This window comes from Myiozetetes cayanensis, unplaced genomic scaffold, assembly GCF_022539395.1.
Source record: "Myiozetetes cayanensis isolate MyiCay16 unplaced genomic scaffold, myiCay2020 scf2-11, whole genome shotgun sequence".
NCBI classification, from domain to species: domain Eukaryota; kingdom Metazoa; phylum Chordata; class Aves; order Passeriformes; family Tyrannidae; genus Myiozetetes; species Myiozetetes cayanensis.
Genome location: NW_026087411.1, coordinates 27709859 through 27732207, shown reverse-complemented (window position 1 = coordinate 27732207; position 22349 = coordinate 27709859). Strand labels below are relative to the sequence as shown.

The 22349-nt window shown below is 41.1% G+C and overlaps 1 protein-coding gene across 1 annotated transcript in view; it reads left to right on the top strand.

The window, feature by feature from the left end:
* Positions 1-21419, top strand: part of PLB1 (phospholipase B1) — a 79840-nt gene extending 58421 nt beyond the window's left edge. The window contains exons 45-58 of the mRNA XM_050315390.1: positions 1257-1317; positions 1983-2041; positions 4490-4548; positions 5337-5380; positions 6647-6746; positions 8143-8194; positions 10047-10127; positions 11121-11186; positions 11737-11831; positions 12985-13066; positions 14391-14495; positions 15557-15652; positions 19120-19194; positions 19681-21419. Of these exons, the coding sequence (XP_050171347.1) occupies positions 1257-1317; positions 1983-2041; positions 4490-4548; positions 5337-5380; positions 6647-6746; positions 8143-8194; positions 10047-10127; positions 11121-11186; positions 11737-11831; positions 12985-13066; positions 14391-14495; positions 15557-15652; positions 19120-19194; positions 19681-19902 (1197 nt within the window). The 3' untranslated portion in view covers positions 19903-21419. The remainder of the gene's footprint in view (positions 1-1256; positions 1318-1982; positions 2042-4489; positions 4549-5336; positions 5381-6646; positions 6747-8142; positions 8195-10046; positions 10128-11120; positions 11187-11736; positions 11832-12984; positions 13067-14390; positions 14496-15556; positions 15653-19119; positions 19195-19680) is intronic.
* Positions 21420-22349: the final 930 nt, after the last annotated feature.

Here is a 22349-nt window from a genome sequence, read left to right as displayed (position 1 = left end):
GACTTTGCTCTTGCAGGGACTGGCCATTATAACAATTGTATTTTTTCCTCACTATCACCTTAGGTAACATTGTTCTCATTATCAAAAAGCATGGGTGGCACATTTCTCTGCTGTCTCTGCTGGTGATCCAAGATGATCTGCCATGTATGGTTGTGATTCAATTTCTTTAGTTGGTGGAATACACATAATAACTATTGTATTACCTATATAAATGTATGGTAAAGTACAATTATTTAGAGCCTGACAGTTTTCTTTACTCAGACTTTTAAAACTTCAAAGTTTTTTCAGGGAAAGCAAGCCCTTTTTGAAAGTTACTGGGAAAAGAATAGGTTCCTAGCAAAGTACATGGGAATGATAATATAGTAACAGAATCATTAAGGTTGGAAAAGACATCCAAGATCATCAAGTTCAACCTTTAACCATGCCCACTAAATGCTATTGCAAAGTTCAAGGTCTACTTTGTTTCTTGAACATTTCCAGGGATGGTGACTCCACCACTTCCCTGAGGAGACTGTTCCAATGCTTGAGCACTCTTTCAGTGAAGAAATTTTTCCTAATATCCAACCTAAACCTGGTGCAATTTAAGGCAGTTTTGCCTTGTCCTTTCTCATGTTACCTGGGAGAACAGGCCAACTCCCACCTCATCAAAATTTTCTTTCAGGTAGTTGTAGAGAGCATTAAGGTCTCCCCTGAGCCTCCTTTTCTCCAGACTAAACAATCCCAATTCTCTCAGCCACACCTCATAGGACCTAAGTTTCAGTCCCTTCACTGGCTAATATAACAATACATTAATAATACAATACATGAATATAACATTATAACTTTGCAGATAATTTTATTGTTTGTTTGTTTTTTGGTGTTTTGTTGGGGGTTTTTTTGCATCTGATATCTTTCAAGACAAAGCAAAATTTCAAACCTGGAGACCCTACCTTCTGGGTCATGGACAAAATCTCCAGGCTGTAGAGAGGAGAAAAAAATAATCCTGCTTATGGAACTTTGTCATAAGCAATATTTGGTGATGAAGTGTTTTACCTTTGGAAAAATTGTATGTTTTGGCTAGAAAACGTGACCCAAAGTAATTATTGTTTGGATAGTATTCCGTGAAGAGGAGGAAAAGACTGTTGAGCTATATAAGCACCAAACTAGGATCTGTGTCTTAACTTGGTTTTGTCCTTCACTGTACAATTAAATCATATATGAATTCTGTATTATCTTTTAACCACAAGGTGAAACAATTCTGTAACTTGCCATTTCAGAATTGGGGCAGTGAGCTATCGTGTCCTGAACGGTCTCCATCTAGTCGTGTGCCAACATCAGGTGAGAAAGAACTCCTAAGCTAAAATCAAAAATAGGAAGTATTTAATCTTTTGTTTTTAAAAACAGTAGGATGCTGAAGTGGCACATCCTAGGTGGAAAGTAAACAATAAAAGCTGGTATATTTAGCAGCAAAGGAAGAAAGTTTGACTTGCCATACACAGTAAGTTCTGCATGACAGACAGCAGGTGTGCTCTCTGTGGATAAATGTGACCACATTTATCATACTCATGTATCATATACATCATTTATCATACAGCAACATGGCAGATTAAAATTACCTAGGAAGGCTAGTGGCTCAGCAAGGTGGAACCTATACAAGTGCAATATATATTTGGAAGGCTTTACAGGGAGATTTTTAATTAAAATATATCGGTCTATGACCCAAACCTGTAAGTCAATTAAAAGAGATGACATGTATGCATCTGCAAACATATCTAATCCATTTCCATTTTTTCCTAAGCTCTTTTAAGTTCCAGCTTTCCATGTGAGTTGAGTACACTGATGCAAGCAAAGACATAAGCCTTCTGCCTAGCTGATACACAGAACTTGAACCTCGTTCTCCCTAAAAATGCCATCAGATTGGAACCTAAGACTTGCATCTTTATTCTGTTAAACAGCATCCTGTCAGTTGTCAGTAATCCTGCTTTTATTCTCCTATTTTTTAGTACATGAGCTACGACCTGCTGACATCAGAGTCATAGGAGCACTGGGAGATTCCCTGACTGTGAGTACTGCAGTATTTCCACGTTTAGAACGAAAAGAGCAATTGTCAACTTCTACCTAGATGTTGTCACATCAGGCATCATCAGATAGAAAGCAAATTACTTTGGCTCGGCAAAGCAAAACTCATCTACCTGGTTCCCTTTGCAAAGAAATAGCCTGAAGGGATATGAGTGACATTGGAATTGTGTAATCCAGTAATGAATAATTCAGGCCAGGACAGAAATGGGATACTATTCTCTATTGCACAGAGTTTATTCAAGTGTTTTTGAAAAGGGAAGTGGCTGCCTTATAGGAATAGTCTTTTTTGACATAAAAAAAAAGGTGGAAGCATTTGGAATTTTTGTGCAATGAGAGATTTTGCTGAAAATTCCCATGGAAATAATTGATTGCAGAATGAAGTGCTTCTCACTTGAGATAATTCTAAAACTTCCATATTTTAGAATTTTGCTTTCAGATGTTGCTTCCTGGATTAGACATCTTCCAGTTAAAGCTCTGATGTATTTCAAGTGCCAAGGAATACAAGCTGAAAAGAAAAAATTAGGCAACAAAAATAAATAAATAAATAAATAAATAAATAAATAAAGGCCCCAGAAAAGAATAGCAGGGAATACTGCAGATCTGCACTGAAGTTTTCTGAGAAAAAGTTCCAAAATTACCAGAATTACACAGCACTACAGAATAGTTCTGGCATGGGATGAAAGCAAACATTTGTGTCAACAGTTCCCATGAATTTTAACTCCTGAGCTAAACTGATGCTCGTTCTAGCAGCTTCAGCTCCTGTTGAGCTCAGAGGGAGCTGAAGGGACTGAAGCCCTTAAATGGTCAGGCTTATTTTACACAGGCTGGTGTCCATGTCTTCACTATGCATCATGCACCTTTCATTAGCATTGAAACTGATTTTGCTTGACCTGATGTAATCTTTGGCTTTGCCCCCTGCTGCTGAGGTTTGACCTTTTCTTAGAAGACCTCAGTAGAGACCTACAATTCTCCCTCCTATCCATTGCTTAGAATTAATTGCTTTATTTCTTCCCCCACATCTAGTGCTAGACTTGTGCACTAGCAGACACCTTTTATTTTAAGAATTTTAATTCTTTTAGTAAGGGCCACACTATAATGCTTGAGGTCTCTGTCTCGAGCTGAGCAAGGCAGGTTCTCATATTGCCACTATTCATGCAGTTCCTATTATTTACCATTGCCACAGCAAAGTGTGATTGGGGGTCTTATTAAGTGATTCATTTGGGGGGCCAGAAGAAATGACAGAGCATTTCCCACACATGCACACACTTCCTGCACATAAAGTACACCAGCAGCATTGTGTGCTTTTTAGTGCATTACCATCCCTGGCACGGAGGGACTGCAGCAGCAAAGTCCACTAAGGTATTGATTTTCCTCCTGGTATTTCCCACAAGATCCCTGAATGCAGTCAGTGTCTATGCCTGAGTTGGTACCATGGCTTTTTGAAGGATACAAAATTAAGTGAAATCACTAAGAAAGCATAAAGCTATAGAAGAATCCCTTAATGGACGTCTGTCCCAGTCCTGTGAGCTACTCAAGTTCATCACAAAGGTCTTTGTTCTTATGGCTTTATGTATTTATTTATTTAATTTTGAAAGATAATGAAGTCCACAGTGCAGGAAGGAAGGCTGTTCTTAGTCTAGATGCACTTGGAGATTAATGAAACATTGAGCAATTTAGTCATGTCACTGGCTAGAATGCATCTGTCTGACTTTTTAGCACCCATGCACAGTGAAAACAACAGATACACCAACATGCTTATCTATTCTGGCAAAAAAAGTCCTGTCATCAAGTCCTCATCAAGTCTATCTGTAAGACTAGCAGAGTGGATCCAGGAGAAAAAAGTGGATTTTACACTAAAGATTTGTTTTCTTGGCAGATTAAAAAGCATCTCCTCTGATTTATGTACAGCTAAAACTGGCTGGAAATTTTTCATCAGTGTTTAGGCCTTTTTTTCCTGGATTATTAAGTCTCTCAGAATCATCTTTCTTCAGGAAATGCCAGAATAAAGAATTTTCCATCAGAAAAATCCAGATGAATACAACGTGGTGGATGTTAATCTGAGTCCCACTGGGTTGCTAGAATAGTAGTTTTAAAACCTTATGTCCTTGACATTACATTCTGATGTCCTCTGACTGGACTATGATGTCCTCTCATGCTCTATGGTCTACCACTTGGATGAGCTGCTTTTGCATATGAGGGGAAGCCTGTGAGATTGAAGCATGAGAGATGCAGGGCTGCCCAGAGGCCAGTGTGTGATGATTAATAAGGACACAGAGCGTTTATTCTAAAACTAGTATATTGCTAAAACTTGGCTGTTTGCAGGGTAATGTTTCCAATGTACCAATGTTTCAAAATGTGATGTGTGTCTTAACTAAACTTGTAGGACTTTTTCCTATTAACATTTTATAATTATTCTTTCCATCTTTTCCAGACTGCAGTAGGAGCCAAAGTACCTGACCTAGAAACAGACTGGAGGGGACTTTCCTGGAGGTGAGAATGCTCATTTTTGTCTTTCTCTATTTCTGTCTGCACAGTTAAAAGTGTGTGGGTCACCCAGTGAAAATGCAGGGGTAGGATGCTGACAGCAAGTATTGCTTGGTAAGGGTTGGAGGAGTCATGAATCTCAATATCCATGCTAGAGTGGAAGGAAACTGCCTGCTTCATTCATATGGGAAGGCATATGGTTTATAAGCCCATGCATGTGTATAAGTTCTTTTCTATGCTCTTTCTTTCCCCCTTTGTATGTATCTGCAGGCATAGATTATTTTCAGGAGGGGCTACCAGATGTGGTGTAATGGTGTATTGGCTGCGCACAGACAAGTTTTAAATGGTAGAGGCAGAGGACCTTTTCATAATCAACATTGCAGAATTGCAGATAGATGGTTAATGAGCATTTCATGCAGTCTTTTCTATACATAACTGCACATCATAAATGTAATTTCAGCAAGGTACCGTGGGGCAACTTTAGTGAGGAAATATGCTTTTGTATGGTGGGCATCCCAGAATTTTCACGTGAAAAATCAGTTCTCCAAGTATGCTCTGTTCCCAGCCTGAAGGCATAGCTTCTGTCTTAGCTGATGCCCTGCTTTATTTAATGTGAAATATTCTTTCAGTACTTTCCCTGAATTCTTGTTGTTTATCTCCTTACTATTTGAAATTAGTATTTTTGGTGGGGATTGTTTCTTCCTTCTTAGGCTGCTGCAACAACATATGGTGAGAATAAGACAGATGGTTGCAGGATTAACCCTCCTTGGTGATTTTGTTCTTTCCCTTTGTAGCATTGGAGGTGATGAGACCCTGGAGATCCAGGCTACTTTACCTAGTGAGTATCATGGAAAATAAACGTGACAAAAGCAGAAGCTGGGTATTACACTGCAAGCCTTTTAAGTGGATGCTAGGAAACACTTGGAAATGGTCATTCTTTCCTTGCAAACAGTGGGGATATCCATCTTTTGTGGATATGAGCAGTTCATGTGAGTCACAGCTGAAACCCAGACTGACCTGATTAGCTATAAAGTTGATTCAGCCCCTCCACATCACAGGAATGCGTGTGACTGTGTCGTCCTTTTGACCAAAATGTTTAGGAGTAAATGTGCTGAAGGTGACAGAAGTTCATGGCAGACCTGCTCCTCCCTTATTTTGTGCTTTCCAGTGATTGACTGCAACGACTGTGTGCAAATGAAGGGTTACGAAACAATTAGCAGTTCATCTGGGTAGGGTTGCTGACAAGGCTATACTTCTTCCTGATGATTTCAAGTTTCTAGGTAGCACTGGGAAAAAAAATCTAAAAATACTATAAATTCATTGCCCTAGTATTCTATGTAATTGGTCCCTGTAGTTGCCATAGAAACCAATAAGTGGTCAGTGTGACAACAAATTGGAAGGGACTTGATTTACAATGGTTGATCTATTTGTATGTGATCTTTGCTGTGAAGTAGTTTGACAATACCTGACACTGTTGGTAATAAAATCTGATATGCTTTGTCTTGTACCATGCACTGTGTTCAAAGAAAAATAGAAGGTGTAATTCATTTATGTGTTATAAATGAGACTCTATAAAGAGGTTTCGGACAGCACTTCAGGTGCAGAAACAAAGCAGTGCTCAGGCATCATGCTTCTCCTCTGAGGGTTTCAGTGAAATCTAGAAAAGTGAATAAAATTCATTCTCTGCCATAAATCTTATTATCTAGGAAGAGTGAGAGGTAGATGACCCTTTTCAGAGCATTTGCTTCTGAAAGAAGAAAATGGTACATGAAAGCAAGTGGTACATGAAAGAAAGTAACCACAAATACTCTTTATTACAAATACGCTTTAATTCAAGACTGGTGAGTTGCCTGGGACCTCTGCATCTCCTGGGCCACCAGACCCCAGTTCCTCAAGTGCATGGAGAGAAATAGTTGCAGTGATGAAGTTAAGGCAATAACTAGAGTCTCCAAAGCAGGTGTGCCTGTAGCTTCTATAAAGCCACGGTGAATAAGGAGAAAACTTATGTCCATATTCTCACCATTCAACTGGCCTGTCCTCCTGCAGGAGGCAAGGCTGTTGTTTGTGCTGGAAATGATTAAACACTGTGTTTTTTCCTTTTAAGATATCTTGAAGAAATTCAATCCGAACCTCTTTGGCTTCTCCACTGGCATTTCTAAGGAAACAGCTGGATTCAACGTTGCAGAGAGAAATGCCATGGCGCGGTAAGCACAATCACCAACAGGAAAGGGCAAAGGAGTCAGAACTGGTGTACTGGCAGGTTACCTTTGAGACACCTGTCAAGGTTGAGTTAATACTGGTGACCTGCTTGTACTGAGCATATTTCTGTGATCTGATATTTTTAATTGTGGGTTTGATTTCTTTTTTTTTTAAATTCAGTTCAATATTTGGGAGATTTATAGGCCTACTTGTCTAAATCAGAGACAAACTTCCTTTCTTTCTTCATTTTCTGCCCGTGATTTCTGAGCCAATGCCTTACTTATGCTTCTAATTCTACCAGTACCTTTTTCTGCCCAGACTTCAGTTTGCAAGTCCCTGGTTCACTGCCAGGCAATATCTGCAATGAGAAAAAAATTCATGGGCATCTCTCATTTATTCCTTTATTTCTGGGAAATGTGGCTCAAACTAACAAATAGAAGGCCACTGCTACACTAATGGCATTAAAAACTATCCCTGTTTTCAGTGTAAAGGAAAATAGCAGAATGAGCATCTGAGAATTAATTCCTTTCTCCTCCTGAACTAAAAATCTACTAGTCTGTTAAGAACCAAAATGTGTAAGAGTTTGTATGGCATACACTGTGCCTGCTCAATGTATACTCATGCAGTTTGTTTCCAGGACTTTTTGTGACACCTTTAGCAGCCCTTAGATTTGCTGCAAGAGAGTTTTAGCATAGCTAGCAAAGCCTGTGTAGCTACTAAATGTTTCACGGGTGCCTGGAGCCAAGCTGACTCAGCATGATCAATATGGTTCTGGGAATCCAAATAATGTAACTGCATTTGTGTGGGTGCTGGAGAGATGCAGGGCTTATTAGCTCAAGCACAGTCTTATTCTGCTATATCAGGAGCTCATTTCCAGCTGGTGTCTCAGCGTGGCTTATGCTTTGGCCCGTGGACATTGCATCCTGCCCAGAGCTGGACTGGGACTCTCCAGCCTGGCAGTTCCACAATATAAGCAGTATCTTCCAGCCCTAAGACAAGCCATAGGAATTTAGGACCGGATCAGAAAGGCTGGTTAGGTGCCCAGATACTGCGTAAGCACCAGACTCCCCCACTAGGTTTTAAAGGGACTAAACTAAATGTCTCTGTGCATCTGGGTGTTAGTGCTTTTCTCCAAACAAAATGCACTTAAGCCAACTCTGAGATGGGTAGAACTCACACCAGTTGCCTGCCACTTGGCAGCCGTCCCAGCTGAAGTCCTTTCAGATCAGGTTATTCACTTGTGCAACTTGGTCCTTCAATGTTTGCTCATCCTTTTGAGGCATCACTTTCCTTATACTGACTTCTGCTGATCCTAAAATCCCCTGAAGGGAGGAGAGGAAGATCAAGAAGATGACGTGTTTTTGGAGCAAACATATAAAATCCTTTGTCCTCTCTCTCTAGCAATATGCCAGCCCAAGCGCGTGAGTTAGTGGAGCTAATGAGAAACAGCTCGGTAAGTGGAATTTGGGCAAACCCTTAGTGGTTCTGTGTTCTCTGGGAAATGATTTTAATTGATGGGATGCTTGTGTCATGAAGAGTGCTTTATTGATGAAAGAAAAGTCAGTGTCCTTATTTCTACTGTGCTTTCCAAGATGAATGTGCCAGATGAATTAGCCTTTAGTAGATTATAATTCACCTGTACGAATCCATGCAGGTAAGATGCAAACACACAAGGCAGAGACTAATGTAGGGCACAGTGCAGCCAGAAGATGTAGGGATGGTAGTGAGGAAGAGGAGAAGTCTGAAGGCTCTGGTAAGATCACAGAGCAGCAATATTCAAAGTGGAGGTCATAAAGCCTGAATGTAAAATTGGTGGAGCAGGTGCCTGCAGACCAATATGAATCACACTATACACAATACTGGGAAGAGGGACTATTGAAGTCTTTGCAGGAGAATAAGGCATCTGAAACTCTGGTTTTGAGTAGGTAAATGATTAATCAGTGACCGGAAACCTCAGGGTTGGATGAATGCCTGTCATGCCACAATCTCAGTCTTCTAGAAAATTAGTAGGGGATCTAGCATTGTGGACCAGTCTGCTGTGCCAACTCCATTGAGGGCTACAAAGGGCACCAAAAGAGCAACTTGCTTTAAGTCAGTGGCTGCTGCTGCAGTTTGGGGTGGGGGGAAGAAGTCTGTGAAAAAACCAAGTATACCCTCGCCAAGTGTTGGCTGAATTTGAGTGGATGACTGTCTGGGTGTGAGCTGTTGGTTCAGGGAGAGCATTCCCTCTAAGAGAATAGAAGTGCCTGGTGCTCCTTGGCTCAGACTGAATGGGAAAGTAAGGTACTGAATAAGCAGTGTTTGTCAAAAGTTTCTCCATGCCAGCACTCTTGGTGGATGCTGCAAGCTCACCCTACTGTCAGTTACTCTGCATTACCAATTGTTTGGCAGAGTGGAGGGAGCTGGCGTGGATCTTCAACAGAATAGAAGAGGATCTAGAGCTTTGTTTTGTTCACAGCTTTTTATGCATTAAAAAAAAAAAAAAAAAAGGAGGGGGTGTGTCCCTGCCACACTGCCTCTTCACGAAAGGCTTTCGGAGCAAAGTGCTTGTTTAAAGAGAATTCAGACCTGTGGGTGATTCCCAGGCCCTCCCTCTATTTGTGGGATCCTTTCGCAGATGTTTGTTACGTAAATGCACCACGCTAAAAATAGTTGCCTTTGATTCTTTTCTTTGCACTGAATGTTACAAAATGTTTTGATGAGATCCAGCTCTCAGCAGCGCCTATTGTTAGCTTGTGGTGACGTGGATGCTGCAGCTGCCCTTATATGAGCTCAGTGAAGTCACCAGCCTCCTGGACTTTTCTATTTTAATCCAGTTGTCTATTCCCTGGGGCACCCCTCGCCCCTCCTGGCCATGGGGTAATACTTACCCAGCTGGCAGGGATCCCCAGCAGCTCCAGTTCCACAGCTTCATGAGTCACTCCAGCCTCCACTCCCACACTGCCTTACCCCATGCTGCCTGCAGTGTTCAGCAATAGCTGGCAAATCTCTGCTGTCCATCCCTGTCCTGAAGCTAACTTTCATTTAGGGACGCTTGCTGCTACAGACACATTTCCATGCTTGGTTACCCTGATAGATCTTGTCTGCTGAAGGGAATTTCCTCACAAAAGCCAAGGTGAATTGCAGTAGACTAGCAAACAGTTCACACTTTCCCCCTGGAGAGATGCTTTTCTTTTGCCCACTTAACTCAGCATACCTCCTTTGTTTTGCCCTGCTGTCTACGCCCCACTTAGCCCCATGTGTGAATGTACCCCTTTAAGCCTGAGCAATAGATGCTACAATCTCTTTGTTTTATGTACCACTAGAAAATTAACTTCAAGGAAGACTGGAAGCTGATCACTGTCCTTGTTGGAGGCAGCGACCTGTGCCAATACTGCTTGGACAAGGTTTGTATCTCTGAATTAGGCATGCTTATCCAGGCATTTGGCAGATGACCGGCCCTGGAAATAGAACCTTTCTCAGGGAGCCGATGTTCCTCTTTGTTTAAAAAGCACTTAAAGTCCAGCTCCTTTCATCTCTATTGTATCAGAAACAAGTGCACAGTTTTTAATAGTGGGGCACTGCAGCTCTGGACAAATGCATTATTTAAAAATAGGAACCTGCCCTATATTGAACAAAATACCAAGAATAAACTCCTTGCTTAACTGGACAGAGCAATCAGCGTGGTGTCTTAGGAATGCTGTTATGGGACACGAAGTTTTCTGGAAAGCGTCTCCACGCAATAATTACTGAGAATGCTTCAGAGTGACACCAAAAGGAATAATATCAGTTTATACAGAAAAAGATGTCTTTTCTCTAGCTGTCTGTGGTCATCCCCTCTGGAACATTTATGAGGCACAGACTGGAGATCTGGACCCCAGCTTGTTGAAATGACCAGGCACTGTTCTCTGTTTTGCTCTTTTTCTTTTACAGGCTGCTGCCTGGAGCCTTTGTCCCCTCAACTCCACCTCTATAACTATAGTTACAAAGTTGTTTTGCTTAAGGGTTTTGTGGGGCCTGACTGCCTTCATCTCAATTTCCTCAGATTGGCAGTTTGGGGAAAAAAGGGTATCATTCTATTTATAAGGCAACCAAATGTGTTCTGGGTAACATAAAAAACAATATGAGATCCAAAAATGTAATCTATATAGTCATTCATCAGGGAAAGATTCTGCCAAGATGCCTTAGGATTTTCTGCAGGGATTAGGGGAATATATTAGTGAGATAGAAACACAAGCACCATATAACCTCTGTACATGTGGCAATAAATTTCTTGATCTGAAAATATATTTGCCAACTAAAGGAAAAGGAACACTGAGTTGGTATATCTTCTCACAGAACACCTTCTTGGTTCCTGAAAAAAGACTGATCCATTTTTTTTTTCTTTCTTTGTAACACAGGAAACCAACTCAGTGCAAAAGTATGTAAAGCACCTTCAGGACACACTGGATATTTTCTATGAGGAGGTAAGCTTTTAAGATACCCTAGCAAGCTATGTTCCTGGCAAGCACACTGACGTTTTTTTCACCTCTGGTAGACTGTCAGTGATTATGTTTCATACAAGGTCATCTTTCAAATAGCTGGAGTCAGACTGCTCCTCAGTGCTGCATTTCAACAGCTGTATTAGCTAATGCCCTGAGAAAGTGGGCTGCAGGCTTTCAGGAAAAGTGTATTTTGCAGTGTTTGTTCTGTGAACCAAACATACGTGATCCTACTGCCAGTTTTGGTGACTAAAGCAATCGTTGCACAGTTTCATCTACCCTAGAGCAAATGGAAATGTCCCAGGGAGTGAAGCAGCATTTCAGCTAGTTTGTACTAGCTGCTGGAATTTTTCTTGGCTGACATCCGTTGTATGTCTCCCTCCCCCTCTCTTTATACATCGTCCTTGCACATGCCATTGGCTGCAGTCAGCGCAGTTTGCACTGACTCCCTGACCTACGGATGGCATTTCTTGCTCTCTTTGTAGTGGTATCATGTTCTGTTATTTAGTATGTCTGGTTATTATAATCCTTGCAGCTCCCAAGAGTCTTTATCAACATGGTGGAAATGCTAGAGTTTTCTGGACTGCGTCAGATCACAGCAAGCTCTTCAGGGTGTGCTCTGACAGCAAAGTAAGTGAGCAAAACAGGTCTTTGCCTTTCAAGTGATAATTTTTTGGCTCAATCTCAATTTCTACAGTAGGTATCCACACTGAACTTTCCAAGATACTTGTATTGCAGCCTTTACCTGATGCACTATCACCGTCAACTTCCTATGACTTCTTTCAGTTTTTCACCTAAAAGGCATGCAGCTGTAAATAGTGGAGTTACCACTTCTCAGCTCTAAGGCAGCATGTCACAGCACAAGTCAACATATAACTGTTGTACCACTGAATTTCAAAGCCTGTTTTTGCCCAGCCATTCTCTGGTCAGCAGCATAGGCTGACATCCCTGATGCCTCTCCTTGTACCCACTGCTGTTACCTATGGCACAGGCTGGGCTGCACACAGCAGAATGCACAACAGGGAGCAGCTTTTCACACCTAATGGAGGACACAAAAATCCTACCTCAAAGAACGTTGAGGGTCTCATTTTGGAAAGCAGCAGTGCCTTTACAGGAGCCAGAACAGACATGAAAAGGCTCTTTAGTCTAGCAGACAAAAGTATAACAAAGGCCAGTAGCTGGAAGCTGATACTGAATGAATTCCAATGAAGTTAGGCACAGATTTTTAATAATACAAGTGATTAACTACTGGAACACACTAGAAGGGAAAATAATGAATTGACTGTCTTGCTTGATGTCTTCATATTCATACCAAGCACATTTTTAAAGGATGCATTTCAGTGAAACACAAGTTATTACCTCTTGATATAGGAGTAACAAAATAAAACACAGTGGTGAAAGGACTCAGACTACATGAACAATTTGTCTTTTCCAACTTTAAACTCCCAGATATCTGAAGATCTGCTGTAAGCTTGTTTGTAGGGTACATTTTTTTTACCATCCTAACACGTGATTTCCTGCTAATATGTGGCATACTACATGCGTTTGACTCAAGAATTGTGAATCTCACAGCTTTTACCAGCTATGACAGGTGCTCATTTTGAACAAGTCAGTAGGGATTTTTTTCTGAAGTATCTGTCCCTTTCTAAGCCAATGAGGTGGTTCTCCTTCTGCATGTGAGCTTTGAGCACCCATCCTTCTTGATGTGAAGCACACATTGCTGAAGAACTGCAAATAAGCTATTCAAGATTGGCTTTTAATTCTAGTATTTCTTTCCTTGAAGGCAAATTTGTCCATGTTTCTTAAACCCCGAGGAAAATTCTCCTGAACTACAAGAAATTAAGAGAGTTAACAGAGATTTTCAGGTAATACTTCAGTTCTGTAACTGGTCATCTTCACTTGCGTTGCTTTATATTGCTTCCTTCACTGCCCTTCCTCTCATGCATATCCTCAGCAGAACAGAGAGGGGTAACTGGGAAATAGCTTGGATACAGCCTAATCAAAACCTCACCCAGATAACCAGATAGTAGCAGTCCAAGTCTTTCCACGGTTCCTAATGATTTGTCCTCGGTTCTGAGCTGGATGCAGATCGAGACCAGTTCTGTTTCCAGCTGCTGTTTCAACAACTGAGAAGGAGTGAGTGATGATGGCTGCTTTGCTGATATATGTTTGCCTGTTATGAACCCAATGAATAGCTCACATGAATTAACATGTCATTGCAAGAGTGACAAATTACCCTGCATCAGTTGCTTTGTGGTACCCTTAGCAGAAAAAATAGCTAAACCAACCATGGGTCAGCTTGTTATCTCAGAGTAACTGTTCATGGCCTCAGGCATAAGATTCACTCAAAATTAACAGAGGCTATAAATAGCTATTGGAGTGGAAGGTTTTTCCATTGATGTTCTTATGAATACAGGAATCACTGTATCAGATCACAGTGAGTTATCCAATCCTTCATTCTGGCTCTGGCAGTGGATGTTGTCCAATGAATCTGACAAAGCTCAAAAAATTCACCTTGGATAGTGCTAGTATAAGTCTACTAGAGGGGTCATTTTCCTTAACTAAGGAAGTGGGATCAGGAATTTTTTGAGGTATGATCAGGATCAGTAGAGTTTATACCCATAAAATGGCGAGTAATAATGAGATGGGGGTTTTCATCCGTCTCAATGTCTGTGACCAGAGTTTTTAGAAGTGGCAGGTAGTTCTTCAATGTTTAAGTTTTATTTTAATTCAAGCACACCTTTCTTAAAAATCAAATGCACTTCAGCCTCAGGTTGGCATTCTGAACTCATTTGTTGCTTCTAAAAATTTTGGTCTTATTCCTTTTTTATAATTCTTTGTCAATTTTAATCTCATTGCAATTGTGCAGCTTTGGTTTCTATGAGTAAGGATTGAATTTTTTTTTCCTTCTTTTTTTTTAATTAAGCAGCTTTGTTTTTTTTTTAAATTTTTATATTTATTTGAATTAACCCAGCTTCTGTGCATTTTCCTCATGAAAATCTCTTCATGAACCAAGTTGTTTTCTTATCCATTTTCTTGACTGCTTTATAACATTTAACTGGATTTATACTAATAATTCACGGCTTCCTACACTGAAAGAAGTGTAATATGCATGTTTTTGATAGCTGACAAATGCTAGATGAGCCTTGCAAGTAACCTTTCCGTTTCCAATAATTACACTTCGTACAGGCTGAAGCCTTGCAGCTGATCAACAGTGGTCGCTATGAAAACCGTGAGGACTTCGCCGTTGTCATGCAGCCGTTTTTCCGAAACACCTTGTTGCCCCTGGATAGCGTGAGTCCTGTTTTTCTTTCCCATTATGTAAGGGCCAGTATCTTGATTTCTTTTAAGTCAGTAAGATCCATGCCACAAGGACTCTTTGCACAGTCTAGCAGCACAAGGTGGAACCCTGTGATAAGAGGTGACAGAGGAGAAGACAAGGAAAGACTGTGCTGCCTGTGAATCAAAATAGCTTTGTGAAACATTCACAGTTGTGTACACAGTAAACCTAGGCACTCTGTCTCCCTCTAAACTGGCATGTTGCTTCCCCTATTGAGGGGGTTGATTGGCACACAATTTTCTTCTCATGTAGGTTATGGAATATGTTTAGGATTTCTCCAAATGGAGACCAGCACTTGAATGCCTGACTCATTCCAACCTAGAAACAGGAAACAGCCTTTGAAACCAAACACTGATTCTCCTCCTTTTCTCCAGCCTTAGTATTATGTATGCCATGTAGTTAAGGATACAAATATTCAGCATGAATCCTGGTCCAAAACACCCAGTTTTACATAACACTGATCTCTTTGTCATACCATCCCTGTTTTTTTTCTGTTAGCCTTCAAGTCTGAACAGTGGTCACTATGCAGGTAGGGATGAGGTGAGGCAAATTCCTCCTAAGACAGACATTTGCCACAGCTGGATAAGCCCACCATTTTTATTGTAGCCTGAAATTCAGCAGAAATTCCAACACCTGAAAGGTTGTAAGTCTGAGTTATGGAAGTTTAACAAGCCATAATAAGCAGTTTTCTGTCAGTTCTGCACAAAGTGGAGTGTGGGTCAATGGCAGTGTAACAGCCATGACTATTGTTTAATGATAAGTTTGGTTTTGCTATGAAAATTGCTGTGTGAAATTGAGCAAGCTGTGTTACACAGGAGGTCTCAAAATGCAGTAATCATCCCACAGTTAGGACTATCTAAGTTGATTTGCAGTGTCAAAATATGAACATACTGCCTTTAGGAAGATAACCAGAATTGTGAAGCAGGTATACCAAGTACAGTACACTATGAGATATAATATGGCAGATCTCAAAGATTGAAATATGCTGAGAAATACATTTTTACTTTTATTGCAGACTGGTTGGCCAGATCTGAGTTTCTTTGCTGCAGACTGTTTTCATTTCAGTGTAAGAGGCTATGCTGAGATGGCCGTGGCTCTTTGGAATAATATGGTAAGAGGCTACAACCTAGTTCCCTCTGTGATTGTGGTAGCAGTCCCTACAAAGATCACTATAAAGGTGTCTGAAACAAAAGAGCAAGGAAGACATAAAATTGATATCCTAACAAGAGGGGACCTGCTCAATTCTAAGACTCTTCAGTCTGCATTGCTTAGGACCACAATCCAAAGTGATCATGTTGCGTGAAACAGTGTAAGTCTTTGCTCATTCAAAATGAGAAATCCTGAGAGTCTTAAGGTAAGAAAAAATTCCTTTATGATTTGGTAAATAACTTGCATTAAAGTAAAAAATCAGCCTAGTTAAACATTTGGTCCTGTACGTCTTCTGAAAATGTCTGCTCAAGGAGCTTGCCCTTCTTTGAGGAATTCTTTTACATTTATTAGGAAAATGTATATGTAACTGAATTTTTGCTGCCATTAATAGTGTGGACATGTTGTACCACCCACTCTAGTATCTGAGACAACTCTCTTAAAGTCACTGAAACTAACGGGGGGCTCATCAAAACTATGATGCCTCTGCTTGCAGTCACATTCCTTCTGTCAGTTTGGGAAAAATTATAGCTTTTTAGCAGTGTTGGAAGAGGGTGAAAGAGGCACGTGCTAGACTTGATAACTCCAAGATCACAGTTGCTTTCAGAAACATGATGTTTCCCCATGCTGGAAGGAAGACTACAGCATTTTCATGCCACAGCAACATTTCCTCCTCTTGTCTCATAAAGCACCACTACCCAAACACATCGTGCAAGCAGAAATCCCGTATCCTGGTTTGTACAAGAAACAACCATAAACGGAGGGGAGGTTTTTTTCCATTTAAGTAAAAGTTTTAGCAAGATAAGAAACTTACAGAATACCCCAGAATAAGCTTGAGCATAAGGACTGGGATATACAGGGCAGAAGTCTTGCAGTTGCCCAGTATGGCATAGGAGCTGTAGGTTCAGGGTCATAGAATGCAGTGGACATACAATGCACACACGCACTCAGAATAATTGATTTGTGCATGCGCAGCAAAGCTGCCTGTTTTCCATCAGCCTTCCCTGCCTGGTACTCAGATGGCAGCAGGGTGGTAGGCTTCACTGTGTTTCATAGCTTAAATGGGGCTAGTGGTGGCCCAGAAACCTCATGCAATCGTAGCAGTAAATTCAAATTGAGTATGGCTGAAGATTTCAAGAAGAAAAAAGATGATATCTGGACATATGGTAGCCTTAAATTGGGTTTCTGTTGCCATGTGGTATTCCTATTAGCCATTACTCATTCCTGAATCACCATCAGTCTTTTTTTTTTTTTTTTCTATGCCATCAGAGTTTTATTCTGTCCAGACTGTCACTCAGTTCCTACGCATGTAAGGATATTGACAGAAGGCTTTCTACTGCAGGAGGGATCAGAGTCCTACTGATGTGAAGCACAACTATTCCCTCCCGCAGAGATCTGTTGGTCTATGCCAGCTGAAGATATTACTGTTTACTATTTAAATCTGGTTCTTGTAACACATCCCTGCTTTTCACTTGCAGTCCATGTACGGCAAGGCTGTGCAAGCTTACTGTAAGGCTGTATTGTTTCCCTGTTCCCTGAAAAGTTCGGCAGGCTGTAGGCTTATGGCCAAATGACATGGATTCTTTTCAGTACACATGAAGGACCAGACTGTGCCTGGCCACTGTGTGGGTATGCAGGGATTGGGATGCCTTCGGGAGTCTATCCCCCACCATCATGTTCTTTTCCCCTTTTGCTTTGTGCAAAGCCAAGTGTGCTCCTGCTCTCTGAAGTCAGAGGACTGTCTAGACCTAAGGGGCTTCCACTGGTCCCAAATCCACCTCTTCAGTCCTCTGGCCCAAGTCAAGAGCACATGGATGCTGTGTGTTCAGCTTGTGTTCTGCCTCCACGCTTGGTACACGCTCTAGAGGAGCTGTGTGTTTCTTCTAGAAGTTGTGCTGTCCACTCATGGACTTGGGGATACTGTCATCTTCAAAGCTCAAAAGCTAATGCTTCTGAAGAACAGATTGCATAGAGATGAAGTAAGCATGGCTGGTTGCAGAATTTTGCACTTTGTCGTCTTTCATCTGGGCTCCATGCCAGAATCCTTAGCAAGTGCCCTGGCAAGGGAAGTGTTACAAATAACCAGTCGCACTGCAGGCAGAATGCTACAAGACATGAGCCACACATCTTACAAATAACCACGGCAGAATCTGAGCTGTTCCCTTTAAGGTGCAACAAAACTAGCAGTTTCAGTCTTCACCACCTTAGCTGGTGGGCAGGCCAAGGGATTAGGGCTCATGTAAGAGTCCAGCAGGAGCTCACAACCATCAGCAAAACCTGGCATTCTGTTTTGCTTCTTCCCTTCCCTAGTCATATTTTTCTGTGGTTCATCTCTTTATTTTTCAGTCTCTACTACCCTTTTTTTTTTTTTTTTTTTTTTTAACTGAACTAGAGAGAGAAGGTATTCCCAGTGTTTCCATATGGGAATCCTATGGTTAGAATTTGGTTTTTTCCACGTTGTGTTGGGCTTCTTGCGGTATTGTTTCTTTTCAGCACACAGCTGACACTTTAATTCCTTGAAGACAGTAAATGCCTGTATGGACAATAGCAGAAGCAACAGCAGTCCTCTGTGCTGTATTCCCAGAAGTGCTGGATGACAACTCTGCAGTTTCCTATGGGCCAGTCTTGAAGTCACTACTTGAGGCATGTCCATACAACAATTGTAAACGCTTCAGTTAACATGACTGAGCAAGCCTGTACTCGTTAGCTTAACTATGGTAACCCGTGGTATGTGCACTCCTAGCCAACCACAACTGCTCTACTGTTAGCCTCGACATATTTTGAGTTTGAAATGGACTTGAGGTGAGCCCATGGTCAGCTATTGCAATTTAGCTGACAACTGATAATATAAAAGGCTCTATTTAACTCACTTCTTGCAATCTTGTGCACCCAGCCTCAGCTGTAACTCCCAGGGAATTTCTTGTCTGAATGAAGACTGCAAAGGTTGGCACCATCTCATTCTGTCTCTGCAGCTCTGCATTTTTGAAGTCAGTCCCATCACCATGACACCTAGGTATCTTTCTTTAAGTAATGTGCTAAGTAACATGTCTAACATCTATCATGTGGGGCTTTTTCTTTGTGGTTTATACTACCATTTGAGATGTGCACGGGGGAGAACCAGATATATATAAACCACTTTGTTTTAGCAGAATATTTAAAGTATGTGCTATTCAGAGGGATGCAAAAGGAGGAAAGGCTTCTCCTATTCCTTGCTTCCAAGGAAGTTTTTCTGCAGCCACTACATTGGATTTTCAACATCTTCAACTCATGAGGGTTAAAATGTTTGTGAACGTTCCCATGCACCTTCTACCACACTTCTTCATTACTGCAAGCACCAAAAGACTGGATAAGAAATTTTAACTGCCTACGTCAAGAGAGTCTTGAGAAGCAAAAAAATTCATCATTGTTTGCTGTTGCTTTTCTCTTTTTCAGCTGGAGCCAGTTGGTGAAAAGCAGACTTACAACAACTTTACCCTTGAAAGATCAAAACTCAAGTGTCCAAACCCAGTAAGTAAAGGCAAAGATGTCCTCTTCGTGAGTTACTTCTATTTTTCTCCTTTCTTCTCTTTAGTAAAGCTCTTTAAGAGAGTATCTTTGTGAAGGCTTTAAATAGCTGAAATAGACTCCTATTTTTGTTAGAAACAGAGAAATCTACCTAAGATTTAAGAGCAAAAAAATTATCCTCATTGCAGTGGAAATACTCTCATTTAAGTCAGTTCTAATGAGTCTATGTATTTCCATTTGATTGTCTGCAACAAGCAAATTAGGAAATGATGCCATCGCTCCTGATTCTGAGATGGCTTCTTTTTTTTTGTTCTAGGAAGTTTCAGGCAATAAAGCAGGAAAGAGTTTGGTCTAAGATAGAGAGAAGGCAGCAACAGCTGATGGTCTAAAGATCAATAATTCCTCTCTGTGAAGGGGCAGTGGCATATTGTTGGAACGATGCCTGTTGAGTGATCTGTGGCCAATAAAATCTTTGCTCTCCCTTTGTAGGAGAAGCCTTTTCTTTTCACGCGGAGAAATAGTGGATTTGGAAATTCAGACCTCAACTTGGAGAAATCTGAACCTTCAGTCCCCTACTGGGCTGTCATTGTGGCTGCAATAGCTGGAGTCCTGCTGGGTTCTTTATTTGTCCGCGCTGTGTCACGAAGAGGAACCAAGAAGTCCCAGCGTAAGACTGACATAGAAAAGGACATCAAAACAACCCCTCTGTAACACAAGTCAAACAAACATCTTTCTCTGGCTGCTCTTTGGTGTGACACAAACTAGCAGAATAAAAAACCTGTTGGACATCAATGAAGCTTCTTGGTTGCCCACGGATTTTTGGGCCCAATAATCTTAGTAAGAAATGTACTGTAAAGTTAACTTCTGCAGATCAGTCAGGTGGAGGATGAAGTTCTAGGTATGTTGTGGTTTAACCCCAGCTGACAAATAAGTGCCACACAGCTGCTTGCTCACTCCTCCCATTCCCCCTCAGTGGGATGAGGAAGAGAACTGGAAAAAGGTAAAACACACGAGTTGAGATAAGAACAGTTTAATAACTGAAATAAAGTGAAATATAATAACAATAACTGTAGTGAAATGGGAAAGAACAAAAAAGAGAGAGAGGAGTAAAACCCAAGAAAAACAAGTAATGCACAATACCATTGTCATCACTCGCTGACTGATGCCCATCCCATCCCCAATTAGTCATCAGCTCCTCCTGCCCTTCTTCCCCAAGTTTATATACTAAGCATGATGATTTATGGTATGGAATATCCATTTGGCCAGTTTAGGTCAGCTGTCCTGGCCTGGTTCCCTCCCAGCTTCTTCTGCTGGCAGAGCATGGGAAACTGGGAAGTCCTTGATGTAGAGTAAGCACTATTTAGCAACAACTAAAATATCAGTGTGTTATCAACATTATTCTCATACTAAATCCAAGATGCAGCACTGAACCAGCTGCTAAGAAGATTATTAACTCTACCCCAGGTGAAACCAGGACAAAGTCTTAAAGCTTTTTCATTCAGGGGTGCAATTCTCTGTTTTGTGAATAATACTTAGGATGTCAATTGCTTGCAGAAAGCAAGAAAACTTGTTGATGCATCTTGGCACCTTAATTGTGCATCTGTCCTTGTCTCTTTTAAAACTACATTTAACATGTTAGATACAAGTCCATGATTGCATCCTGGTGTTCTCTAATAGCAAGGTGTGAGACAAATAGCAGCTGCAATTTCACAGTAGATTCCAGCAAGACTATTGAGCTGAAGGTGCTAAGGTGATTCTACAGGAGCAAGTACAATGCCTTTGAAACATCTTTAAGCCAGCTTCTGAGCAACTTGGATCATCCACATGTCATCCCTGATCCAGTGCTGGGCAGCACAGAGAGAATAACTGCACCTTCTCCACTGCCTTGGACTCCAGGTTCCATCCATCTGGGACTGGGTGTGGAGCTGGGCCATGCCCATCACTTCTCCTCCAGGGGTAAATAGCCCAGGGGCAGTCCTGTACCTTCCTGCCCACCACTGCATGGCAGCTGGTTCCAGAACGACTCTTCCTGTGATAAAGGAATTTCTTCACTAGCATGCAGTACAGGGTCTAAACAAAAATGAGATACCTGTAAGCTTAGCCCTCCTTGCAGGATTTGTGTTCTGCTCAGGTCTCCCAGGGAGGAGAGTCCATGGCTGTTCTCCAAGGAAGAACTTTCAAAGTTAGTTTCGTTGGGCTTTTTGGTGTTTGTGGGGTTGTTTGTTTGTTTTTGTGGTTTTGTTTTGATTTTTGTTTATTTGTTTTTGTGTGGTTTGCTTTGTTTTTGTTTGTTGGTTGGGTTTTTTTGTTTGTTAAGAGACCATCTTTCCTGGAAATTAGATTTTCTTTGTTTTATACTTGCAAGCCAATTAATACAATCTGTTAGTACAAAAGATATTTCACAAGTTCCATGTGATCTTGTTTTCCAATACCTTTCTTATTTTCTGTGTCAAATACCTTACATTTTGATTTTATTGAAGCCAAAGTGTGGTTTGCACTGGTGCAATATTTTTGTGAAGCGCACTACATTTCCACTCCACAAATACAAATGAGTAGAAATTTAAAATGTTTCCAAGAAGAAAGTGTTCTGGGGTGCCTAAATCTACTCACTATGCATACAGAAGGTATTTAGACTCCTCCTTTTTCCATTTCACTTCTGTCATTGTCCTTGCTAAGATAAAAAGAGGTGGATAGAGTACAAGTTGTATAGTCAGGTTTCAGCAGCTGCAGTTCCATTCACCTCTTCTTTGATCTGGTTTCAAAGGTTGGGCTATTAATAGCAGGACTTTTATTTACCTAAGTCTTATCCACAGATGTGTGTCTGGGAGATCTACATGCAGTCCAAAATGCAAAACAGAACCACTTTGCATCTTGTTTCAGTGCAGCACAGGCTGCTCTTCCTGTCCCTGTCTTCACTGTGGGTCATTACTATCTCCCTGATCTCCCAACTGATGATATTTATTTTGCTCAGTAAATGAAAACAAACACAGCCTCCAACTTGCAGGAGACAAGGATTTATTGTATTCCAGTCCATTCCACAGCACGTATGCCTCAGACACGTTGGAAAATATAAGCCTCATAAGTGAGGAACCTGAGCAAATATCCAGTGGATCAAGAAGGCTACAATCTCCTTTCATCCTTAAATGTTGTTCTTGTAA